The sequence below is a fragment of the Podarcis tiliguerta genome (genome assembly GCF_965153285.1).
Source record: "Podarcis tiliguerta genome assembly, chromosome: 14".
NCBI classification, from domain to species: domain Eukaryota; kingdom Metazoa; phylum Chordata; class Lepidosauria; order Squamata; family Lacertidae; genus Podarcis; species Podarcis tiliguerta.
Window position 1 is genome coordinate 27,367,487 of NC_139547.1, and position 24,390 is coordinate 27,391,876.

The 24,390-nt window shown below is 47.7% G+C and overlaps 1 protein-coding gene across 4 annotated transcripts in view; it reads left to right on the forward strand.

The window, feature by feature from the left end:
* The window catches only part of GLCE (glucuronic acid epimerase), a 57,434-nt gene extending 40,865 nt beyond the window's left edge, over positions 1 to 16,569 (forward strand). For all 4 annotated transcript variants that reach the window (XM_083412029.1, XM_083412030.1, XM_083412031.1 and 1 more), the window contains 3 exons: positions 5,125 to 5,726; positions 9,632 to 9,877; positions 10,830 to 16,569. In XM_083412029.1, coding sequence (XP_083268155.1) covers positions 5,138 to 5,726; positions 9,632 to 9,877; positions 10,830 to 11,854 — 1,860 coding nt within the window. In that variant the 5' untranslated portion in view covers positions 5,125 to 5,137 and the 3' untranslated portion in view covers positions 11,855 to 16,569. The remainder of the gene's footprint in view (positions 1 to 5,124; positions 5,727 to 9,631; positions 9,878 to 10,829) is intronic.
* The last annotated feature ends 7,821 nt before the right edge of the window (positions 16,570 to 24,390 follow it).

Consider the following 24,390-nt stretch of genomic DNA (forward strand, 5'->3'; position numbering starts at 1 on the left):
CCCTGTGCCCCGTGCCCCTGCGTTTGCGTTGTAGCGACCTTCTACCTGTAGACTGTTGGTCCATTGACTAGTGTCTCCTACTCTGAAGGGCAGCACCTGTCCTGCATTTCAGACAGGAAGTCTTTCCCAGCTGCACCTTGAGATGATGGAAGCTGAACCTGGGACCTTGTGTATGCAGCTACCCAGTGATGACCCTTCCTGCCAAAGAAGTCCTAGTTCTTCTCCTCCTTGTGGTTCATTTATGTAGCACCATCCATGCACGTTACTCTGTACGCAATTAGAATAAGACATTCTATCCTAAAGGGCATGCAGTCTGCATAAGAACCTAAGAAGAGCCTGCTGGATCAGGCCAATAGCCCATCTAGGCCAGCATCCTATTCTTGCAGGGGCCAACCAGAGGCCTCAATGGGAAGTCTGCAAGCCCTCTCCCCTCCTGCGGTTTCCAGCAACTGGCGTTCAAAAGCATTTATGGCTCCAACTGTGGAGGAAGAATGTATCCATCAGTAGCCCCCTCTGCCATTTGTATAACCCTCTTTTAAAGCCATCTCGCTTGGTGGCCATCACTGCCTCCTGTGGGAGTGAGTTCCATAGGTTAGCTACGTGCTGTGTGAAGATGGGCTTTCTTGTTTATCAGTCTCGGAACAGGGGTCAGCAAGCTTTTTCAGCCGTGGGCCGGTCCACCGTCCCTCAGACCATGTGGTGGGCTGGACTATATTTTTTAAGAAATGAACGAATTCCTAGGCCCCACAAATAACCCAGAGATGCATTTTCAATAAAAGCACACATTCTACTCATGTAAAAACATGCTGATTCCCGGACCGTCCTGGGCCTTTAGGTTGCCTCTGGTCTCAAACCTTCCAACATTCAGCTTCATTGGATGGGTCCACCGAGTTCTATGTCTAAAGCAGTTGATCTTGAGTTCCAGGGAAATGTACTGGCCACAGAACCATAGAGATGGAAGGGACCATGAGGGTCATCTAGCCCAACCCCCTGCAATGCATAAATCTTTTTCCCCCAATGGGCTCAAACCCTGAGATTAAGAGTCTTATGCTTTATCGACTGCATTCTGGGTTTTTTCTTCTTCTTGATTAAAGGCTGCTAATGCCTGGAACATATTAGGGTAGCCTTGCCTGGCTGATGGGAATTATATTCCAAAACATATGGAGGGGAAGCCTGTTCAGAACCCTTCCAGGCTCCTCCAGGAAACCTAGAAGTCATATTTCTTATTCCTTGAGTGTCTGAATTTTTTTTTTAATAGGTGAGCATACAGTCACATGAATGTGGGAGCACATCCATTGCCCTTATATATTATAAATTAAAAGAGATGACTCTGAAAGTGCTATTCTGATGCCTGGGTCTCTCTGAGTGCTTTTCCTGTTCCTTCAGTTCTTCATCTGTGTTTACACTGCAAGGGTCTTAACTTATTTAGGGGTGGAGCGAAGCCAGTGGAGAAACAGTGGGCTGTTTGTTGCCTGCGTGTAGCTGTTTCCTGCAAACAGAATAGTTAAAGAGGATCTGTTCTTCCTTCTCCTCCCTTGAGCGCCACACCACACACCTCCAAACAAGAAGATTTCTCATCTCTCATCGGCAGCCATCACAGCTGGATGCTGGAAAACAAACAAAATCCCTGAAGCCCGGGCCTCTAAGTGGGATAAGTAACAAAAACAACAACCCAAGCAGTCTTCAATATTTTAAAAGCAAGCCCAGGGAAAGAAAGAGAAGGGTGGGGGAGAGAGAGAGAGAGAGAGGGAGAACAGGCCAACTCTAAAGGAGAAACCATGAGGGAATCAACTTAGAGAAGCTTTGTCAAAGTTTTTTCTGCTTCCCATCTTGCTTTTTTTTATCTTCTCGTGTGAGCAACAAGGTTATAGAGAATCGCACTCAAGGCAAGATGTGTAGGCACATAACGATACATAGAAATCTGGCAGTGTTATCTCCTATAATGTAGCTCATGTAACTAAATTCAAAATGTGTTTTATATTTTCTTTTCCTTCTCTGGAGGTGGGATGAGAGACAGCAGCAAATTTTTTGAGTGTTTTTAATTTTGCAGAAAATGTTTTTATTCTTGTTGGTATTTCCGCAAGAGTGAAATTGGTGGTTTTTTTGTTTAAAGAATTAGATATACCCCGTATTCTTCAACAATATGGGACATTTTCCTTGTTAAGTGTGAAACGGCCGGGTGGGAGCCAACACAGTGTGGAATTGTGAAATGAATGAAGGGTAAACCAAGGTCCCATCAACTTGAGACTGGCGAGATGTTACCTCTCCGATGGGGGCAGGTATATATCCACTGATGTCATAGCCCGAACTTCTCTTCCTTTGAGGTGAAAGGATAGCATGTAGATGGTTGCTTTCATCACTTTCTGTCTTGGGTAGCAGGTGGTATCAAATCCGCCTCAGTGTCCTAGCAGGGACAGTGTAGAGTAGTGGTTAGAACTCAAAGTGGGAGGTACTGCCCCCTGGCCCTGGCAGGCAATGGGTTTAAGGGGCTGTAAGAAGCAAGGGGATGGCAGTGGGGCTCTGGAGGTGTATATGACTATCAGGCTTTGTAAAGCCGGTATCACTGGAACAAGTTCATCAGTTTTGTTGAATTGATTATACTAAGCAATTTCAATTGGGTTTTGAATAAATGTGCAATTAACTCTTACTATTTTGAATCTGATTGTTACTGTCTTCCTTAGTGGGCTGTGCAAACTGCTATTATAAATAATGCCTTTTACAGGGGAAGGGAGGGGGCACTATGGAACCAAGGGGGCAGTGGCCTGAAAACGTTTGCGAACCTCTGCCCTTGTTGGATTAGGAACTGGAAGACCAGGGTTCAAATCTCTGCATAGCAATGAAGCTATGACCTTGGGCCAAGCAAACCATCTCAGCCTAAAACCTATCTCGCAGGGTTGTTGTGAGCATAAAATAGGGAGAATAATCTATCAACTGCTTTGGGGGGGGGCAGGGGTGTGAGGTGGGATATAAATGTAATAGATAAAGCTCAGATTAGCAAGCAAGCAAGTGTAGGGCACACTGTTAGTGTCGTGAGCAAGATCCCAGCATAGAGGGCCGCTAGTCTAAGACCCACTGTGTGTTTGAAATGGGTCAGGTATTTCTTGCTGTGCTTTAGCAATGTGTGGACCAGCCCTAGCTTGGAAGGTTTCCGCAAGAGGTCAAGAGCCTCTGATGAGAGTTTATCTTGCCCCTTCTATGTGCTCTGGATATCATCTTGCTCTGTGTGGGAATGGAAGCAACTCTGGGTCTTTCCAGGACAGCTGTGAGGCAGACACACACACACACACACAGAGCAAATTATGCAATGGTTAGCTTGCCTGAAGCAGTGCATTTTCTTTCAACACCTCCTTCGTCGCCCTTTCCAAAATAGCTTGCCAAGTTGCGTCCCAAGTACATATTTTATAACTTGTGTTGAGTTGAAGATATCCAATTGAACCTTAAGTACCTATTTAAGTCACTGAGACAGGCCAAATAAAGGGTCAAGTGGGGAGATGTAGTTGTCGACACGGCAGAGCTCAAACAGGGCTCCGTCCAAGGGGCTTTGGTTCCTTTCCCAATTCAAGGCCACCAGCACAAGAGTCCCTCTTGACCTGCCCAGCACCCTTGGTGTGAATTGGCAAAAGCGCAAGCCAGCTAAGTTCCACCCCTCCGCCCAGATGACTGCGGAAACTCAAGGCTGGAGAAACTGTTTTCATTGCGAGAATGGCATTGAGGACAACGGCGTTTCTGTCCAAGCAGCCTTCTTGTTTGCCAAAGAGAGGGAGCTTTTCTGGGCATGCTAGCGTTTGGTTCAGCCGGTTACGGTGTTTATCGGTGCTTTTCAAATTCCCTGTGCTTGAGGAACCTTTTCTGCCTTGATGCACCTGCCATCTTTGTTTGCCATGGAACATCTGTGCATTTCTCTTCCGCCGATAGCTATCTGTGCTGTAGCATTTAAGAGTCTCGTACTGGGACCTGGGAGAGACCAGGGTTCAAATCCCTACTTGGCCATGAAGCTCACTAGGTGACCGTGGGCCATTCATTCACTCTTGCCCTAACCTACCTCGCAGGGTTGTTGTGAGGATAAAAAGAGGCGGGGAGCTATGTACACCACTTTGTGCTCCTTGGAGGAAAAGTGGGGTATAAATGCAGTAAATAAATACTGAATTTAGGGTCAGGTTCTAGGCTTCATGGACTACTTGTGCAGAAAACTGGACTCTCTCTCTCTTGCATCCCTCTCATGCATTTGCAAGGGAAGTTGGGTAGCAGCAGGTTGCCTCTTTCCTAGATAAGCTTCCCTAATGGATTTCCTGTTAGAAACATAATAACTGCCCTGTTAGATCAGGTCAACAGCCCATCTAGTCCAACATCCTGCTCTGACAGTGGCCACTCAGATGCCCATGGGAAACCTACAAGCAGGACTTGAGTTGTTTCCAGCAACTGGTATCCAGACGTTTTGCTGCCTCTGGCTGTGGAGGTAGGACATCATGGTCTCCTCCTCCATGAATTTTCCTATTCCTTTATTAAAGCCAAGTGGGTGGCCATCCCTGTCTCCTGCAGGAATGCTATGTGATAGCTCCGTTGCTTAGAGCGTGGTGCTCATAACGCCAAGGTTGCAGGTTCAATCCCCGTATGGGACAGCTGCATATTCGGGTTGGACTAGATTATCCGCGGGGTCCCTTCCAACTCTATGATTCTATGAATCTGTGGAGGAGCGAGTTCCATAGTTTTAACTACACACTGTGCCTCTGTTGTTTCTCTCCTTCAAAACGTTCAAAGCACCTTATATGTGCTGGCTGTGGCTCCCCCTTGTCCTCCCCAAATATCGAGGAGGTGTCCAGGTCCCCGCTGGCAAGTCCTCCGAATGTGAGGCTGCCATGTTTCAAAAAGTAAAATTCCTGACACTCGCAAAGTTGTTGAAAACACCAAAATTGTTGAGATTTTGTGGGAAATCTACCTCGAAAACAGTAGGTTTTATGCTGCCTCTGCTGCTTTTTCCATCATGTTGCCATACACCCGGGTTTTCTCTGACATTTTGCCCTGGGCGCCATTTTTAAACCCCCAAACCAGGACATGTCAGGAGTTTTCCTGACGTATGGCAAGCCTATCGGAATGAAACCTCTGGCCCTTCTTTGTTTGTTTCAGGTATGGTGTGAATATGCGCTGCTTGGCGACCCGGGTCAACTATAAGACTTTGATCGTCATCTGCGTTCTGTTCACCCTGGTCACCGTCCTGCTGTGGAATAGATGCTCCAGCAACAGGGCAGCCCCACCCTTCCTGCGTAGCCCTAGCAGCGCCTTCCGAGCGGACGGACTGGAGAAGCGAGTGGCCGCTTCGGAGAGCAACAAGGATGTGAATGGCCCGGCCAAGCAGCAGCAGCAGCAGAGCGAAGAGGCCTCCCCGCAAGAGCAGCAGAAGGCGCCCCCTGTGGTCGGGGGCTTCCACGGGAACAAGGCGCTGGGGCTGAAATACGAGGAGATCGACTGCCTGATCAACGATGAGCACACCATCAAAGGCAGGAGGGAAGGGAACGAGGTCTTCCTGCCCTTCTCCTGGGTGGAGAAGTACTTTGAGGTCTACGGGAAGGTCGCCCAGTACGATGGGTATGACAGGTTCGAGTTCTCCCACAGCTACTCCAAAGTGTACGCGCAGAGGGCGCCTTACCACCCGGATGGCGTCTTCATGTCTTTTGAGGGCTACAATGTGGAGGTCCGGGACAGAGTGAAGTGCATCAGTGGCGTCGAAGGTGGGTCTTTCGTTGCTCTTCTTCTTTGCAGGGAAGGAAGGGGAGCTTGTGGCCCTATAGATACTGTTGTTAGACTCCAATTTCCATCATTCTTGATGATGGACTCGGCTGGCTGGGGCTTATGGGAGATGCTCCACAGTTACTACATATCTGTGAGTAGTAGAACGTGACTTTTCAGGACATGATTCAACTTGGCCACGGAATTCACATGATTCCGTTGTTTTTGTTTGTTTGTTTGTTTTAATAATATTTATTAGAAGTTTTATAGTTACAGAAAGAAAGAATGAAAAAAAGCAATAAAAAAAATTAACAAACAATACATCGAAAATAAAAAGGAAAACAAAAAAAAAACATCAAAACAACAAGAAAAACAAGAACATTTAAAAACACATCCAATTTCCATATCTTTACCTTTCATTTACTTGTTTCCTCGACTTCCTCACACCTCCCTTTTTTGTATTCTAGTTCAAATTAGCTAATTCAGCAAATCCTTTCACATGATTCCGTTTGTGTGCTTTCAGGTTGCTTTTCTGAAAACAAGCAGACAAAACAGATAATATCTATCTTTTCTATTACCTACAAGCATTCCTAGACGATAAAGCCTATCTTGCATTTTAGTAAACTATTTTAAATCATTTTCCAAATCTGTTGCCTTTGGGGGGAAATGTCCTTTTCAATGTAGCCTGTTATCTGTCCTGCTTATTATTATGAATCTCCTTTTGCTTACATGTCTCAAGGCAATTTGCAGACATATCTTGGGGACCTGGGAAGCTGCCTTATACTGAGCCCAGACCATTGGTGCATTTAGCTCTGTACGGCCTACACTGACTGGCAGCAGCTCTCCAGAGTTTAAGGGTTCTATTTCCGCCCCACTTGGAAATGCCATCAAGAACTGAACATGGGGTTTTCTTCAGGCAAAGCAGATGCTCTTATCACTAAGCTAGGGTTCGTACCGGTATCATAAAATGATATTGGAAACAGGTTTAAAAACTACACAGAATGAACACCTGATCTTAAAAAGCTTGTTGAATCAAAAGGTTTTCAATTCCCGCCCCCCCTGGAAATTAGAGATAGGGTGTGCCTGTTATATCTCATTAAGTGTACAGTGGTACCTCAGGTTAAGTACTTAATTCCTCCCGGAGGTCCATTCTTAACCTGAAACTGTTCTTAACCTGAAGCACCACTTTAGCTAATGGGGCCTCCTGCTGCTGCCGTGCCGCCGGAGCACCATTTCTGTTCTCATCCTGAAGCAAAGTTCTTAACCCGAAGTACTATTTCTGGGTTAGCGGAGTCTGTAACCTGAAGCGTATGTAACCCGAGGTACCACTGTATAGCTAATAGATAGGATTTTACACTGGAAACCTCTTAGAAGCCAGCTTGGCAATTAAGTAGTATATAGTTTTATTATTATCAATATTAATGTATATAGCCATAAACAAGTAAAGAGCAACCGTTTCTAAAAAATATATATTCCTGGCCTGGTTGCCTGCAGGAGATTTCTTATTCACCCCAGGCGACTACTTGCAAGCCTAGTCTGGTGGGATCACTTCTTCAGCAGAGAGCCTCTCCTGTCAAGTAGATTGCAAGGCAGTGAAGGAGTTCATTTTAGGTTTCCTCCTGTCTCATTCCCACAATGTCATTGTGTTGTCTGGTGTCCTGTGACCTGGAGAATTTAATCATGTCATCTTTCTAAATTAACAGCTGCAAGCGAAGCTTTTATAGCAGGCGTAGGGCTGGTGCCTCTCTCCCGGATCCCGAGGCCTGCGCCTCTCGCAGAGACCCCTCTTCATTAATAAGCAAAGCATCTTTTAGCATTTGAGATATTACATAGCGCTCTTTAAATAGTTCCCCTGGCGCTTTTGCCCTTCAGGCAAACACATCCATCAAGTGACTATCACAGACACTTATCGGCATTATGAAGTGCGGATGATACGTGGAAATGCATTTTCTTTAATTTTGTTTCGGTAATCTTTCTGTCACGCTCGGTTTGAGGCATAACCGCTCTCCGAGCTAGACGCTGCTGTGTTAAGGGGAGAAGCCATTGTTAGGCCTAAGCCTGCAAGAGGGTCCAGCTGGTGGAGCTGACAGTGGGTGACACTAGATCTGCCTCGAGGGGAAAGGCCTTCGTACCTCTGCGGTAGACCCACCTGCTCTGCATGCAGAAGGTCGCAGGTTCAGTCCCTGGCAGCATCTCCAGGTGGGGCTGCGGAGAGCCTCTCACCTGAAATCCTGGAGTGCTGCTGCTGGTCAGTGTAGACAATACTAAGCTGGATGAACTAGTGGCGACAGAAGGGTAAATTACTTGTAGATCGGTTGTCAGAGTCAGGCTAAAAGTGCAATCCCCACTGAGTGGAGTGGGATTGACTCCGGAGTTGGCTTGTGTTCAGGTTCCACATTAGTTGGCACTCACTTGCTTATTTTATGAAGCAAGCTGGGCAGGATTCTTCCCACCGGACTTTATTTTATTACTTATTGCATTTATATCCCGCTTTTCCTCCAAGGAGCTCACAGCGCTGTACATAATTCCCCCCCCCCCCATTTTACCCTCACAACAACCCTGTGAGGTGGGCTCAGCTGAGATTGAGTGCCTGGCCAAGCTCACCCAGTGAGCTTAATGGCTGTGTGGGGATCTGATCCCTGGTCTCCCAGGTCCTATTCCAGGACTCTACCCCAGTACGCACTGGCTTTCAAATAGACATTGGTTGTGGTGGGATTCAAGCCTATGCCTCCGACGATACTCTCGATATTAAACTTTTAAGTACCTAGGTAGTCAGGTATGAAAAAGGGTGTCTTCATGGTTCTCCTGACTTAGTGCAGCCTTCCTCTACCTTATACCCTCTGGAACTACAACTCTCATCAGCCCCAGGGAAGCATGGATGCAGTCCCATCAGCCTCAGCATCATACGACTATGTTTGCTGGGGCTGATGGGAGATGTTGTCCAGGGCATCTGAAAGGCATGCAATGCCAACAGTAGCTGGTTCCGTTGGCCCCTGGAGTGTAAAGGGTTAGTCTAGTGGTTTCCAAAGTGGGTGGTACCCTCAAGGAGTGGTGGTGGTGGGATTCTCTAGGGGGCCACTCAGAGGCAAGGGGGTGATGGTGTGTCTGTGTGTGTGGGTGCACGCGCGCTGGAGGTGTAATTGTTAACAAAATGTGGAAATCTGGTATCACCGGATCCAGTTCATCAGTTTTGTTGAATTAATTAAACTAAATGGTTTTAATTGAATTTTGAATAAGTGTGCAATTAATTGTGAGTTGTGTAGACCTGTATTCTGGGTACTGCTTTTTATAGAGTAGGGTGGGGGGGGGCACAAGGGATGAGTTTATGGAACCAAGTGGCCTGAGAAAATTGGGAACCACTTTGATAGAGGGGAAATAAATGGAGGCAGGACTAAATTGCAGGATCAACAGAATCCCACATGTTTTACTTGGTAGTCTTCAATGGGGCTTATTCCCAGGAAGGTTTGTACAGAACTGCCCAATTCTTAGGTGCAGTTCTATATTCATTTGTGGATCGTGGAAACCACTGCTCTGAATTAAGCGTTTAGTAGGGTGAGGGGCACTGGGGATTAGAGCTGGGTGATATATTGGTAAATTGTCTGAAACTGGTATGGCGTTCAGATCGTGACGTATTCCCAGCCCAAACTGCCTACAGACAGCCAAAGGTGCAGGCAGGCAGACAGAGGAAGAAGCAGCTGAGATACATTCCAGAACATTGTGATAGATCAGCATACTGATATATCTCAGTGTTGAAAACCAGATATCGCTGGCCCTGCTGGGGATGAGTTTATGGAGCCAAGGGGGCGGTGGCCCGAAAAACATTGTGAGCCATGGGGTTAGTCTGACCCCACAGGGCTCTTCTGCTGCGCTCACATTCATATGCTGTGTCTTCTGCCCCTTGTCACAGGCGTACCACTCTCGACGCAGTGGGGGCCGCAGGGCTACTTCTACCCCATCCAGATTGCCCAATATGGGCTCAGCCATTACAGCAAGAATCTGACTGAGAAGCCTCCTCACGTGGAGGTGTATGAGACGGCTGAGGAGAAGGACCAAAACAGCCACACTGCAGACTGGACGGTACCCAAAGGCAGCTCTGTCACGACGATGCTGGACAAGTCCAGGTTCACAAACGTCAAGCAATTTGTTGTCCCAGGTGGGTCAGTTCAAAGGAGACGGTAGGTCTGGCCGGATCCTGCAGGGCTTTTCTTACATTCCCGTGACATAGGGTGTGGCTTTATAGAAATACACACATTCACTTCTCCATTATTCCATTTCTTTTCATGCTGAAAGGTGTGTGCAGGGGGAAACATTCCCCCCCCCCAAGAAAATTAATGATTATATGCAACATTTCTTCTCTTTCCCCCACACCCAGAAAATTAATGATTATATGCAACATTTCTCCCCCCCCCCCCCCCCCGGTTTGCTTTGTATGAAGACAGGCTCATTAATAGGGGCATAATGTATTTCCCCCAACTAATCAATAGCCATTAGAATTAATGAGTCCATTACTTTAAAAGGCAACAAAGTAATTTTAGTCAGCGCCTTAGGCTGGGGTCTCTAAGGCGAAAGCAGTAAAAGTCTCCCTTCCCTTTGTAGTCAGTGGAGCATCCAGGAAGGCCGGATCTCTAAGGTGTGCTCCTCTCCCACTTCATCAGCTGTGGAGTAATCCTTGGGCTTCTCAGAGGCCAGTGTGGGAGCAGGATGCTGGACTTGGGGGTGGCTGGAGCTTTGATCCAGCCCAGCAACCAAGCTGGACTTGATGGGCTGCTGGCCTGATCCAGCAGGCTCTTCTTATGTTCTTATTCGCCAGAAACATCTAACTGGCCGTTGTGGGGAACAGGACCTTGAACTGGACAGAGCTCTGGCTTGATCCAGGGTGCCCATACTTGCATTTGTAACTAATTAATAATGAACAGAATCAAAGTTGAAATGCTAATTTCATGCTATTGATTCAAATGTCCTTGGCAGTGCATGAGAACAGGCGTTGTGGCTGCCAAGCTGCTTTCTTGATGCCTATCTGTCAATACTTTGGGGGAAAGAAAGATCCGTCCTGTGTTGTAGTTTTGCTCCATAACCAACCTCTTACCCTTTGTATTCCCCGTCAGAAAACTCCGAGGGGGCCTCTCTGCAGCTGGGGAACACGAGGGACTTCATTATTTCCTTCGACCTCAAGCTCATCACCAACGGGAGCATCTCGGTGGTCCTGGAGACCACAGAGAAGAACCAGCTGTTCCGCGTGCACTACGTCTCCAACACCCAGCTGATAGCTTTCAAGGATAGAGACATTTACTATGGCATCGGGCCCAGGACTAGCTGGAGCACGGTCACCCGAGACCTTGTGACCGACCTGAGGAAGGGGGTCGGCCTCTCCAACACGAAGGCCGTCAAGCAGACTAAGATCATGCCCAAGAGGGTGGTCCGCTTGGTGGTGAAAGGGCACGGCTTCATCGACAACGTCACCATCTCGGCCACGGCCCACATGGCGGCCTTTTTCGCTGCTAGCGACTGGCTGGTGAGGAACCAGGATGAGAAGGGTGGTTGGCCGATCATGGTGACCCGGAAGCTGGGGGAAGGCTTCAAGTCCCTGGACCCCGGGTGGTACTCTGCCATGGCGCAGGGCCAGGCCATTTCCACCTTGGTTCGGGCCTACCTCTTGACGAAAGACCACACGTTCCTCAGTGCGGCTCTGCGGGCCACGGCGCCTTACAAGCTCTCCTCAGAGCAGCGTGGCGTGAAGGCCGTCTTCATGAACAAGCACGACTGGTACGAGGAGTACCCCACGTCGCCTAGCTCCTTTGTCCTGAACGGGTTCATGTATTCCCTCATTGGGCTGTACGACTTGAAGGAGACGGCGGGAGAGAAGCTGGGGAAGGAGGCCAAGCTCCTGTATGAGCGGGGCATGGAGTCCCTCAAGGCCATGCTCCCTCTCTACGACACGGGCTCAGGGACCATCTATGACCTCCGCCACTTCATGCTTGGGACAGCCCCGAACCTGGCCCGGTGGGACTATCACACCACCCACATCAACCAGCTCCAGCTCCTCAGCACCATCGACGAGACGCCCCTGTTCAAAGAGTTCGTCAAGAGGTGGAAGAGCTACCTGCGAGGAGGCAGGGCGAAGCACAATTGAGCCCAGCTCACAACCAAAATGGAGTTTCCCCCCGTCTGCGGTGCTTGGCAGCCGCCATCTTTGAAGCAGAGTGAAGGTGGTGCCCAAACCCTCTGTGTGCGTGTGTGTGTGTGCGTGCGTGCGTACTTGTGTTTTGTTTTTTTGAACAGACTCTATTTTCAAAGAAGTGATCCTTAAAACTCATCTTTTTTAAACGATTGCATTCCAGCGGATGAATCCTTTATAGAGTGGGGAGGTAAAATTACAAAGCAGGCATCTGATCAAAGGACAAAGTTTAGCGAACTTGTTTACTTTTCCACAGCGGTCCATTATGGTACTTGTGCGTAACACAAAATGTTTTTTGGGGGGGGGGGATCACAAAGGCTATGATGGTTTTTATAGCCCAGTATTGGTCAGAAAAAAGTAGAATATGGCCTCTCTCTTTTTTTTTCTTTTTCTTTTTTAAAATGGATGGGTGCAGAAATGGGATTTTCACTTGGGGGTGGAGTGCAAAATAGTGTGCCATGCCAGAAATCTCTCTTAACTCTTATCCCAGAGAGTGGGTGACATCTTTATTTCATTCTACATATATTTCCCTTTGGTGGGAAATTTCAGAGCAGTTTGTGCTGAAATTCTGTATATTGCGAAATACTTCAAATGTCCAGTTTCTTTAAAGATGTACAAATGGGATTAAAAAAAACCAACACCGCACTATTAGTGGTGAGGATTCACTGGGGATTTCTGTGAAAGCTGCGTGGCTACTCGGGAGAGCTGGTGCAGGGGATGTCTGTGCCTAAGTACCACTCCCATTTCCTTGCACAGGGACCTCCTAGCGGGCAAGTTCGAATGTGTGTTTTTCTTACTCTGTTCCGTAAGCAACCGACCATTACCCGCAGGACCAGCTGTCAGCACAAAAACGTGGTCACCTTCTCTCAAACTGGTTCTACCGCCACCTTTTCAAGCTGGGCCAATCCCTTTCCTTGCTTCCAGATGAGCTGAGACCTCTTCTGGTGAGAGCGGGAGGCTCTTTCCCTCCTGATCATTTACAGCAGGTGTGGGGAACCTTTGACCCTCCGGGTGCTGCCAAACTACAACTCCCATCAGCCGCAGCAAGCATGGCCAGCGGCTCGGGGACAGAGGAAGCTGTCGTTCAGCAACATCTGGATGGCCAAAGGTTCCCCACATCTGGTTTTTACAAGGTTTCCTTTACATGTAAGCCATTCTGTCCCGGGGTGGGTGGGTTTCAGGCCCTGTCCTTCTGGTGTTTGGGGTGCCACCCCCTACCACCCCCAAGCACTGGTTGTGCTGGCTGGAAGTTGTCCCCCAAAACATCTGGAGGGCACCAAGCTGAAGAAAACTAGTCTAGGGTACTGTTGAAACCGGGTACAATTCATGTGGGTGAGGGGGCCGGAAATAATCTTTTTTAAGTGGCATTATGTTTGAACACTGTGGAAGTTTTTCTGCAGCAACTCGCTCTTGAAACTGCTACTGGTGGTTGGAGGGGAGGTTTGTTTTTTTAAAATGGTTTATTTTGTTTTGGGGAAGTGAAATGAGTATGTATTTATATTTGTCTGTCTGTAAGTCATTCCACTTCTGCCGGCACCATGGTCAATAGCACTTGTTTCGAAAAATTCATTTTTTTTCATTGGGATCACAGATACTCATTTGGCATTTTTTCCGCCATTGTGAAAACTGGCCAGGGGTAGAGTCTGCTGGGAAGCTGCACTTGAGAGAGATGGGAATAGATGCCTTTTTTCCTCCATGGACCAGCCCTCTCTTTCCAATACTACTGTATCTTCCAGGCTTGTTCAGTGGAGCTTCCATTAAGGCGAGTTCTTGGAGGCTCAGGAAGAGCGCTAATGAGGTGGTGGCTCGATTCTGGCTTGGAAATCCCCTTCCCAGGCTTAGAAACTGCGTCTCTCGCAAATGTCTTGTGCTGTGTGGTATACCCTGCCTTTGGCAAACCGCACCCCCCGTTTCCAGTTGCTGAGAAGTTGGTAGTTGGAGAAATCCAAGCAGGGGACCCTGCAGATTAGGGAGGTCTAATCCAGACCAGAGGTAGCCATTATTGGACTCCAGTTCCCATCAGCCCCAGCCACCATGGCCCAATGACCAGTGATGATGGGAGTCAGAGTCTCAACAACACTCAGAGGGCACCACGTTGGCTACCCTGAATCCAGAGGGGCCATGACTTACCAACCCTGCTGCGGCTTTTCATTTCAGTCGGCACAATTGCTGCTGGTAGGTGCTTTGGCAGGCTGCCTGAACTTGCCCAGAATCCCGTGTCATTGGCAGCTTGCCCCTCTGTTCCTAATGCCGCGCTTAGATATTCAAATCCCACACTTGTGCATTTCAAGGAAACCAGGCGTTTCAGCTTGGCCATTTTTCTTTGCTCGCCTTGCAGTGTATACAGAAGCACGGAAGCCTGCACTATCGCTTTACTGGGGAAAGATGTGGGCCGTGGTACTCTCAGATGTTCTGGGCTATAACTCCCCCCCCAACCCCCCCCCCGATGGCACCAGGTTGGTGAAGCTTGCCCTGAGGCACGCTGGTCTGTTGGTACATTAGAAGAACATTTGAATTCCTAGGTGCTGACAGCACAGTTGTACGAGCCAGGGCTCCTACATAGGTCGGCCTCCATTTCCACTGTTCTTGGTAAGAAGCTGTTCTAGAGGGGCCCCCAGGTTCTTCCAGAGCAAAAGTTTGGGTACAGCTGTTGCTGACTGCATGTGTTTCTGAAGGGGGGGGGGGACTGGAGTGTATGCAAACTACCAAGAGAAAAATAGGGGCACCTGAGGAGTCAGGAGTTAAGTGGGGAGGGAGTAAATTCAAGTCCCAGAAGAGAGAAGCCTTAGAATTCCAGTTCTTATTGAGAGCGTTGCTTTCTGTGCTGACAGCCAGCATATTGAACTGCACTCCCCACACCAGTCACCTCCAGATGTTTTGGACTACAGACAGCCTCAGCATCATATGGCTGTGCTGGCCGAGGCTGATGGGAGTTGTAGTCCCTAACCTCTGGAGAGCACCAAGTTGTGGAAGGGCTGGTCTGTGTTGCGATGATACCAAAGTGGTCGATTCCAGGGCCTCTTTCCTCTCTAGCAATTGCTTCTGGATGTGAGAGTGAGACTCAAACCGTGGCCAACCAGATTTGGAGCAGCCAGCACAGACACCTTCGGGGTACTGTTTGGGTGGAGCGCTAGTGCCTTGACCATGCGGCCATAACTTCCTCTTGCAATAGGAAATGAGTATACTTTGTGGCTGGTTGATGGTTCTGTGCTTACGACTCCCTGTGGCACTCCCAGGGCTTCCAGATTTGTGTAGGCTTGTCATATTCGTTGGCCCGAGATTGGCAACTGGAGCAAGCTGGTATTTGGGAAATGAGTGCTGTTCTAGTCTGCACTCAAATTGGCAACCAGCTGCTCTCCATATGACCGACTTCCCCATGGGGGACCCTTTCACTAGCTGCTCATGGTGGGTGTGATAGAGGTCAGGGAAGCAGAATCTCAGGTAGGCTGTGTTTAGTGGGAAATGGCTTCTGAGAAATAGGGATCTTGATTATTTTAGTACATTGCCTTTGGCCCAGTATGGACAAAGTAGGTTGTATCCAACTGTGTCATACTCAAGAATAGACCCGTTACAATCAGTGAACTTAAGTGAATCTTGCCTGCTGCTTTCAGTGGGTCTCCTCTTGTTGGATACAACCCAATCCTCCTGAGCATTTAAGCATGGCCAGGTGTATCTCTCCCCAATCCCTCAAAGTGCAGAGTGGTCCTCATTTCCTTTTTCAGAGCCATGAGCCGATCATGCAAAGATTTATTTCAAACCAGAGTTTGGAGCTGATCAGCAAGCTCATTCAAGATTATGTGCTAGTTTTGGTGCCGATCCAACACACTGTACCATGGTTAGCTCCCAAAAGGGAAACGTGTGCATGCATCAGGGTGGGAAGTTCACAAGAGAGCAGGGAAGGGGATTACAGGAGCCCCAGCAGACTCCCAGTTTCCTTCCTTTGCAGGTGCCACACTTGCATTGGGCCCCTGGGCTATTTTTTCCCTCGTTTGTATACATGGGGTGTGTGAGGGGTGTGGATGTCCAAGTTGCTGTGTCTGGAGGCCAACTATGATCAGTGAGGGAATTCCAAGGAGGCAAAACCGAAGTTTAGTATTGCAAGTTCTCTATTTTTTATTTTTATTTTAAAAAGGTAGGGGACAAGAGATGTCATGAATATGGAGGCTAATGTGTTGCAGTTCACAGAGCGAAGCCAATGCCTTTTGTTCCCGAGTGGACGCGACCCTTTTCCCCCTTTTGCATTATTGTGCGACACACAAGCACAACTGGTGTCGAGTTTTTCTTTCCGTCCTTTTGAGGCTTCCACTGAAAATTGCTGCTTATTGTCCACCTTGCAATTGTATTTCTGACCCCCCCCCCTTTTCTTTTCTTTTCTTTTTACATGCGGGGTTTGAACCATGGGTTTAAATATGCAATAAATTGTTTACAGGATGCCCTTTGGAGGGCAACAAGTCCTTTGTAAAGCTGTACAGACTTTGTGGGTTAAGCACAATGTGCACAGGTTAGTTTTATATGGGGCAAGACATGATTTTTTGCAGTGGGAATGGTCCTATTATGTTTATATATACATATACATATATATATATATATATTAAAAAGTAAACCGATCAACTTTGTGCTTCATGTAAAGCTGCTTTATAAAATTGTAAAATAAAGAGTTTTTAATCTTACGCTGTCACTTGGTGTGCATTTGTTGTGCCAAGAGAGGCAAAAGCCCCAGACTGAATAGAGTCTTAACGGGAAAGCGGACTTCGGAACCAGATGCTCCAACCTTTTTTAAAGGTGGGTCAGAGGACGCATTTAAAATCCCGTCATATTTTGCACAGCATAAAATGGGTTTTGCTGGACTCAATAGAATGTCTTGTGTAGACACAGAAACTGATTCTAATGCACTGGGTCTTGGTTCTTTGTAGCAGTCTGAGGTTGCAATATGTGTTGTTATGTCTGCAGTAGGGTCTCTGTCTCCAGTGTCTCATGAAAGGGGAGCTTTTTAGCCCCTGAGAAGTCTTCTCGCCCTTGGTTGCCCATCACAGTCAAAGGAGGTAAGTCTGAGGATCAACTCCTAGGGTCACCCTGGAGAAAGCACGTGGGAAGATCACTGAGCAGTTGTTGTGCATGGTCCAAAGCTAAGCCTTTAGGAACAATGAAAACAAGGTGCTTCTGAATCAAGAGAATGGCATGCAAGCTCTGTTATCTTCAGAGGAACTTCAGAGAAAACACATCAAGTCATTCCAAAGCAAGATATCTGAGCACGCCCCATCAGTTACCCTGTATGTGCAGAGCAAATCATTGATCTAACTGAAAGGCAGCACAGGCAGATCTGTCTTGATCAATGCAGTGCAACCCTAATTATTATTATTGTATAATTAAAAGATTATACAGTAATCTTAAAAGGTCATATAATCTCATAAAGGGGGCATGGCAGTGAGGGTGTGCGGCTGACTTGTGAAGGGACCCTACATTTCTGAACTCGCCACTAGGCTACCGGCCATGGGATCGTACTTTAGGTAGCATTGTGGATTGGCTTGGATGCTGGACTATGACCAGAAACATGCATTTGGCCCTGAAACTCACTTAGTGGCCTTAGGCCAGTCACTATCCTTATCTAGCTTAGCCTAGCTGAGCTAGGAGCAGCCAAAGTGGTGTCAGGGTACTTGGGACTACAATTCCCATCAGCCTCAGCCAGCACGGCCAATGGTCAGGGATCATGGGATTTGTAGCCTGCAACATCTGGCAGATCCAATAATGTTGGCTACCTCTGCTCCACAGGGTGGTTTCGAAGATAAAATGGGGGCAGAGAGCCATTGTGTGCTGGTTGCCCTGAACTCTTTGGAGGCAGGGTGCAGATAAAAATTTAAACCCTAAATATTTAGGAGTTCTTTGCTCTCTGCACAACGGCGCTGTCAAAGTGAGCATTGTACTTTTGAGGGGCCGCCATTCCGCTTTGTCTGAAACCCGCCTCCACGACGAGAACACAAATGTCTCTGCCTCTCTGGGTGACAATATTGATTTTCATCACTCTTGGCAATTTGTTAAGAAGGTCTGCATGGAAAATTGAAGGGAATTTAAATATGTTGTCTTGGTGATGAATCTGAATGTTTGCTGCTCAATTTGTGGTGAAAGGAGATACATTTGCCATCTGCTGGGAATGATTGATGGCTTCCATGACTAGCTTTGGTGCTGTCAGCATGTTAAGCAGCTTGCCTGTTTAATGAATTGCTGCCCCAACTGGAAAAATGGGAGGACTTCTTTAACAGAGAGAGAGAGAAGAAGAAGAAAAAAATAGTCCTCATTCTTAGGATTTGGGCACCGCTAGTTTTATGCACACGTTTTTAACACATCTGTCCAAGCTTTTCCATATCTCATTCAGATGTACCCTAAAAATGTAGTAACCACCCAGGTTCCCCACTAGGGTGGGAAATTTGCAATGTAGAGTGAAGTGCTGACGAATCATAGAGTCAGAATTATAGAGCTGGAAGGGACCCTGAGGATCGTCTGATCTAACCCCCTGCAATGCAAGAATATGCAGCTGTCCCATAGGAGGTTCGAAACCGCTACCTTGGTTTTAATCCGCACCATGCTATAACCAACTGAGCTATCCAGATGATGGATTTAAAGTGGTTTAATGAAGGGACGTGGGTGGCGCTGTGGGTTAAACCACAGAGCCTAGGGCTTGCCAATCAGAAGGTCGGTGGTTCAAATCCCCGTGATGGGGTGAGCTCCCATTGCTCGGTCCCTGCTCCTGGCAACCTAGCAGTTTGAAAGCACATCAAAGTGCAAGTAGATAAATAGGTACCGCTCCGGCAGGAAGGTAAACGGCATCTTCGTGCGCTGCTCTGATTTGCCAGAAGCGGCTTAGTCATGCTGTACGCTGGCTCCCTTGGCCAGTAAAGCGAGATGAGTGCCGCAACCCCAGAGTCGTCTGTGACTGGACCTAATGGTCGGGGGTCCCTTTACCTTTTAATGATCTCCCTTCCCAGAGATCTGGAGATTTTCTGTGAGGTTGATAGGAGGGGGATCACCTAACAGCTCAGCCTGGAGATCATGAGACACTTAATTTCAGACTCATGGGTTCGAGCCCCACGTTGGGCAAAAAGATTCATGCATCGTGGGGCGTTGGACTAGATGACCCTGAAGGTCCCTTCCAACTCTGCCATTCTAGGAATTCCCATCACTCTTGAGAAACTACAGGAGGGTTGGGATACATGAGCCTTAGGGTGTCTTCCAACTCAACAATTCTATGATTCTATAGTTCCCAGGGATTTTTTTTTGGGGGGGGGGGGGTTAGACCTGAGCGTTAAATCACCCTTCACTTTTGCACACCTGGCTTGCAATGTTGGTGGCAGAGGCCAGCAAAAGGAATACAGTGGTACCTCAGGTTAAGTACTTAATTCGTTCCGGAGGTCTGTTCTTAACCTGAAACTGTCCTTAACCTGAAGCACCACTTTAGCTAATGGGGCCTCCTGCTGCTGTTCTCTCTCTTTTTTTAAAATAATATTTATTAAAGGTTTTACAGTTACAAAAAAGGAAAACGACAGTAAAAAAAGAAGAAGAAAAAATTAGGAAACAATACATGAAAAATAAAAGGGGAAAAAACAATACATCAACACAAGAAAAAACAAAAACATTTAAAAACACATCCATTTTCCATGTCTTATCTTTCATTAACTTATTTCCTCGACCTCCTCCCACCTCCATTTTTGTATTCCAGTTAATAATTAGATCAGCAAATCCTCCTGCTGCTGTTCTCATTCTGAAGCAAAGTTCTTAACCCGAGGTAATATTTCTGGGTTAGCAGAGTCTGTAACCTGCAGCGTATGTAACCCAAGGTACCACTGTATTGGAAGGTTCCCTTATACTGAATCAGAAATTCATTCCATATAGTTCAGTAGTTTCTACACAGGCTGGCAGCAGCTCTCCAAGGATTTGCACAGGAGCCTCTCCCAGCCATACCTGGAGATGGGGGTTCAACCTGGGCCTTCTGCATTCAAGGCAGAGAGCTGTGGCCCTTCCCCAATGGCTCTACCTTGATGTCACTGTCGGAGGCAGTATGCTTTGGAATGCAAACCGCTGGGAACCGCAAGAGGGGAGAGATGTTGCACTGTGGGCATCTGCTTGGCCACTGTGGGGAAAGGAGGGTGGGCTAGATGCGCCCCTTTGGAACTGATCCCGCAGCCAGGCTCTCCAGTTTTACCAGGGAGGACAGCAAGCCCCTCCCAGGAACAGCCGGATGATGCACGTTGCTTGCTTCTGGTCAGGTCATCTTGGCCAGTCTTCCCCCAAACTGGTGTCTTCCAGGTCTTGTTGGACTACAGCTCCCATCAGCTCTGCATGGTGCCATGGCTGGTGGGAGCATGGCATGGCCTACTGGAGTCTGCCACACTGGCTACCCTTGCAATGCATTGCCCTTTTTCTTTTTCCCAGCATAACATTATGCTGCCCTCGGTGGCAGGACCAGGGGCTGCAAGCGTTTAGCATCCTTGCCAAGCTTTCTTCACCTTTGATGCTGCCTGCTTTGGTCTCCTCTCCCTGGCAGAGTTGTGCTGGTGATATGCCAGCATAGAGTCGTTCTCCACCCCACCCCCTCAAAAATGGCACCTCTTCAAGACTCGTTGGCACCAGACACGACTTTGCCAGCTGGGATCCTGCAGCTCCCCAGCTGGGTGAAATGCAGCACAGGGTTTTTTCCTTTATTGGTTGCTCAAAATTTATATCCCGCCTGGACCGTGAATAGGATTAAAGATCCACCAGTGTTCAGTTTGCTTCCAGCTCAGAGAGCTGAGCTGGTTTATTTGTTTATCTAGCATATTTTAGGTTTGCCACATCTTGAACGCAGGACATCAGTGGGTTTCTTTTTTTGGGGGGGGGGGGGGAGAAGGGATTGACATAACACGCAGCTTTCCAGGCCGTTTGAAGTTTACAAAACCAGTTTGGGAAGCGACTCCTTCTCTCCCCTCACTCACCCCAAGTCTCTCATCTGCCTTGGATTAAAACAGCTGCGCAGGGTATTGTATTAAATGCATCTTTCAATAATGTTTTTAATACGTTACTATCAATGTGTGCAAGCAAAAGAGATGGGTTTGGGTTGCATTTATGGAATTAAAGAGTTGGAAGGGACCGCAATGGCCATCTATTCCAACCCCCCATCATACAGGAATCGCAACGAAACAATCCCTGACAGATGGCCTGTTGAAATTTGGATCCAAAATTGGTCGTGTTTAGCAACTTCAGTGGGTCTGTTTTGAATAGGACTGGCATTGAATAAGCACTCTTTATTGTTGTTTAGTCGTTTAGTCGTGTCCGACTCTTCGTGACCCCATGGACTCCTGTCTTCCACTGCCACCCGCAGTTTGGTCAGACTCATGTTTGTTGCTTCGAGAACACTGTCCAACCTTCTTGTCCTTTGTCGTCCCCTTCTCCTTGTTCCCTCAATCTTTCCCAACATCAGGGTCTTTTCCAGGGAGTCTTCTCTTCTCATGAGGTGGCCAAAGTATTGGAGCCTCAGCTTCAGGATCTGTCCTTCCAGTGAGCACTCAGGGCTGATTTCCTTAAGAATGGGTAGGTTTGATCTTCTTGCAGTCCATGGGACTTAGGAGCTTGAAATCTAAAGCTTGACAGCAAAGAGAAGCCAAGCCATCGCAGCCGCCTGTGGGAGGGAGTTCCACAGTTTAACTATGTGAAGAAAGACTTTATTTTCTCTGTCCCGAATCTTCCAAGTGTTCAGCTTCCATTGGCTGTCCACAACTTCTAGGAGAGAGGGAGAAAAACCTTTCACTTTCTCCATGCCACGTATAGTTTTACTCTCGTGTCGCCTCTCACTCGCCTTTGCTCTAAACTAAAAAGTCTTGAATGCTGCAACTTTCTGCCTTTGAGGACCGGGGGACACTGTGCACACAGATCGTTGTTCTAAGTTAAGCACCTGTCTTCAAAACAGAAGTGATGCACTTTCAGCTTATGCTTGGGGGCCCAACAGAGGCAAACTGCCCAAACAGACAGTCTGGCCCTAAATGTCGGGAGCCGGTCGCATTCTATGCCCTTTCCCTGCAGATGCCACAGGGCAGAACTCTCTGAGCTAGCAGACCTGGAAGCCACCCAAGGAAAACTGGAGCACGGGGATATCATTGCTGTTCAAATCTTCAAGTCAGGAATGGGTGTGGTCAGCACACTTTAAAAAAAAAAAGTTGTGGTTATTGAGTTTTCAAAAAACAACATGCAAACAAGACAAACAGTAACAAGACAACTTAGCTGGGATTCCTTCATTGCCGGGGGTTGGACTGGATGAGCCTTTGGGTCCCATTCCAATGATGTTATGACCAGATTCAGCATATTACTGCAGTTGGGATAAAACAAGCAGAAGCTGCAGCACACTCTGGCAGGCATCATAATAGAATAGATTCAGGGCAGGGGCATCGCTAAGGTTGCCTCGCCATGCAGAGACGTGTTTCAGGGGCCATGCAGCACCCAAGTTATATACAGTGGTACCTCAGGTTACAGACACTTCAGGTTACACACTCCGCTAACCCGGAAATAATACCTCGGGTTAAGAACTTTACCTCAGGATGAGAACAGAAATCGTGCCGCGGCAGCGGGAGGCCCCATTCGCTAAAGTGGTACCTCAGGTTAAGAACAGTTTAAGGTTAAGAACGGACCTCCAGAACGAATTAAGTTCTTAACCAAAGGTACCACTGTATATATAATTCATGTAAATGGAGGCCATACAACACCAAAATGGTCTCATTTGGTAACCCCTCTTAGAACCCTGGGAGAAATGTTCAGACAAGGCAATGTCCCAAATTGTGGTCAGCACATCTTGAACTAGCCCATGCCAGAGCCTCCAGCCAATCTGGGTACGCAGTCAGCAGCAAAAATGGCCCCCGCAGGCCAGCCAACTTTGGCAAAACCACGAGGGAGAGTTATTCTCAACCCCTTGGCCCTGATGTAGAAACCAGCTGCTGTTTCAGTATTTGAGGCAAAGGAAAGGATCTGTTTTTAAAAGGCCCCTGATTTTTGTGTGTGTGTGGGGGGGGGTGAGCCTCAGAGGTTTTTGACTCCTATACTTGGCATGCCCAGTCTTTTTGGCTCAGTGCTTCCTGCCTCTGGCCCCCACAAACCCCAGCCAAAAAATAAAATCCAAGCTCCTGACTGGGTGGGGGCACAGTGCATTTGACAAATCTCCACCCTCCCATAGTTCTGTCCTCCATCTTTGACACCTCCTCTCCCACCAAACCTGTCCTCAGCTTTCTATCTCTGGCAAACTCTGAGCGTGACAAAGAGTTTGTTGGCAAAGGGCAATTGGGGGTATTTATAGGCCCTTGTTGGTTGCTTGTCTCACTTTTTTTAAAAAAAGGAATGTTAAGAGCCAAACCAATCTGGGGGCTTCACTGCCCACAAGGAGGAGGATTCATGCAACACGTTGGCGATTAATATACACAGAACAATAATTATACATACTTTATCAACCTTCTGAGAAAAATAGAAAACATTAAACAAAGCCACAAAGTCTTGCGAACCAGACATTATGAGTTTATTTTAGGCTGGGTAGTTCGCAAGTCTTTGTGGCTTTGTTTAATGTTTTGCCTTTTTCTCGGAAAGTATGTATAATTATTGTTCTGTGTATATTAATCGCCAACGTGTTGCATGAGTCACACTGCTTCTCTCAGCAGCACAGGTTGCATTTTTCCAGCACAAGGAGGAAGATGGCTGTCTCATTTTCACCAAATTCAGGGGAACCTTCTTGCTGGAAGATTCCAGATGCAGAGAAAGGAAATTGCTTCTTTTACACAGCAGATAGTTGAACTGTGGAACTCCCTCCCACAGAAGGCAGGGATGACCACCAACCTGGGTGGCTTTAGAAGAGAAGCTGACAAATTCCTGGAGGAGAAGGCTAGCCCATGACGGCTGCGCTCGGCCTCCACAGTCGCAGATGACTCTGGGATTGCGGCACTCATCTCGCTTTATTGGCCGAGGGAGCTGGCGTACAGCTTCCGGGTCATGTGGCCAGCATGACTAAGCCTCTTCTGGCGAACCAGAGCAGTGCACGGAAATGCCGTTTGCCTTCCCGCCGGAGTGGTACCTATTTATCTACTTGCACTTTGAGGTGCTTTCGAACTAGGTTGGCAGGAGCAGGGACCGACCAACGGGAGCTCACCCATCACGGGGATTCGAACCGCTGACCTTTTGATCGGCAAGTCCTAGGCTCTGTGGTTTAACCTACAGCGTCACCCATGTCCCTTGTGACCTCCACAGCAGGAGGGGAGAGGGCTCTTGTGCTTGAATCCTGCTTGCGAGCTTCCCATGGGGGCATCTGGTTAGCCACTGTGAGAACAGGATGCTGGGCTCAATGGGCCACTGGCCTGATCCAGCAGCGGGGCTCTTCTTCTTTTTTAATAATAATATTTTATTCTTTTTTTCCGTATAGGAAGTTACATTTGCTACTCAACAATTATATTCCAATTCAACAAAACTAGCGGCTTCCCGACGTCAATGTTTAT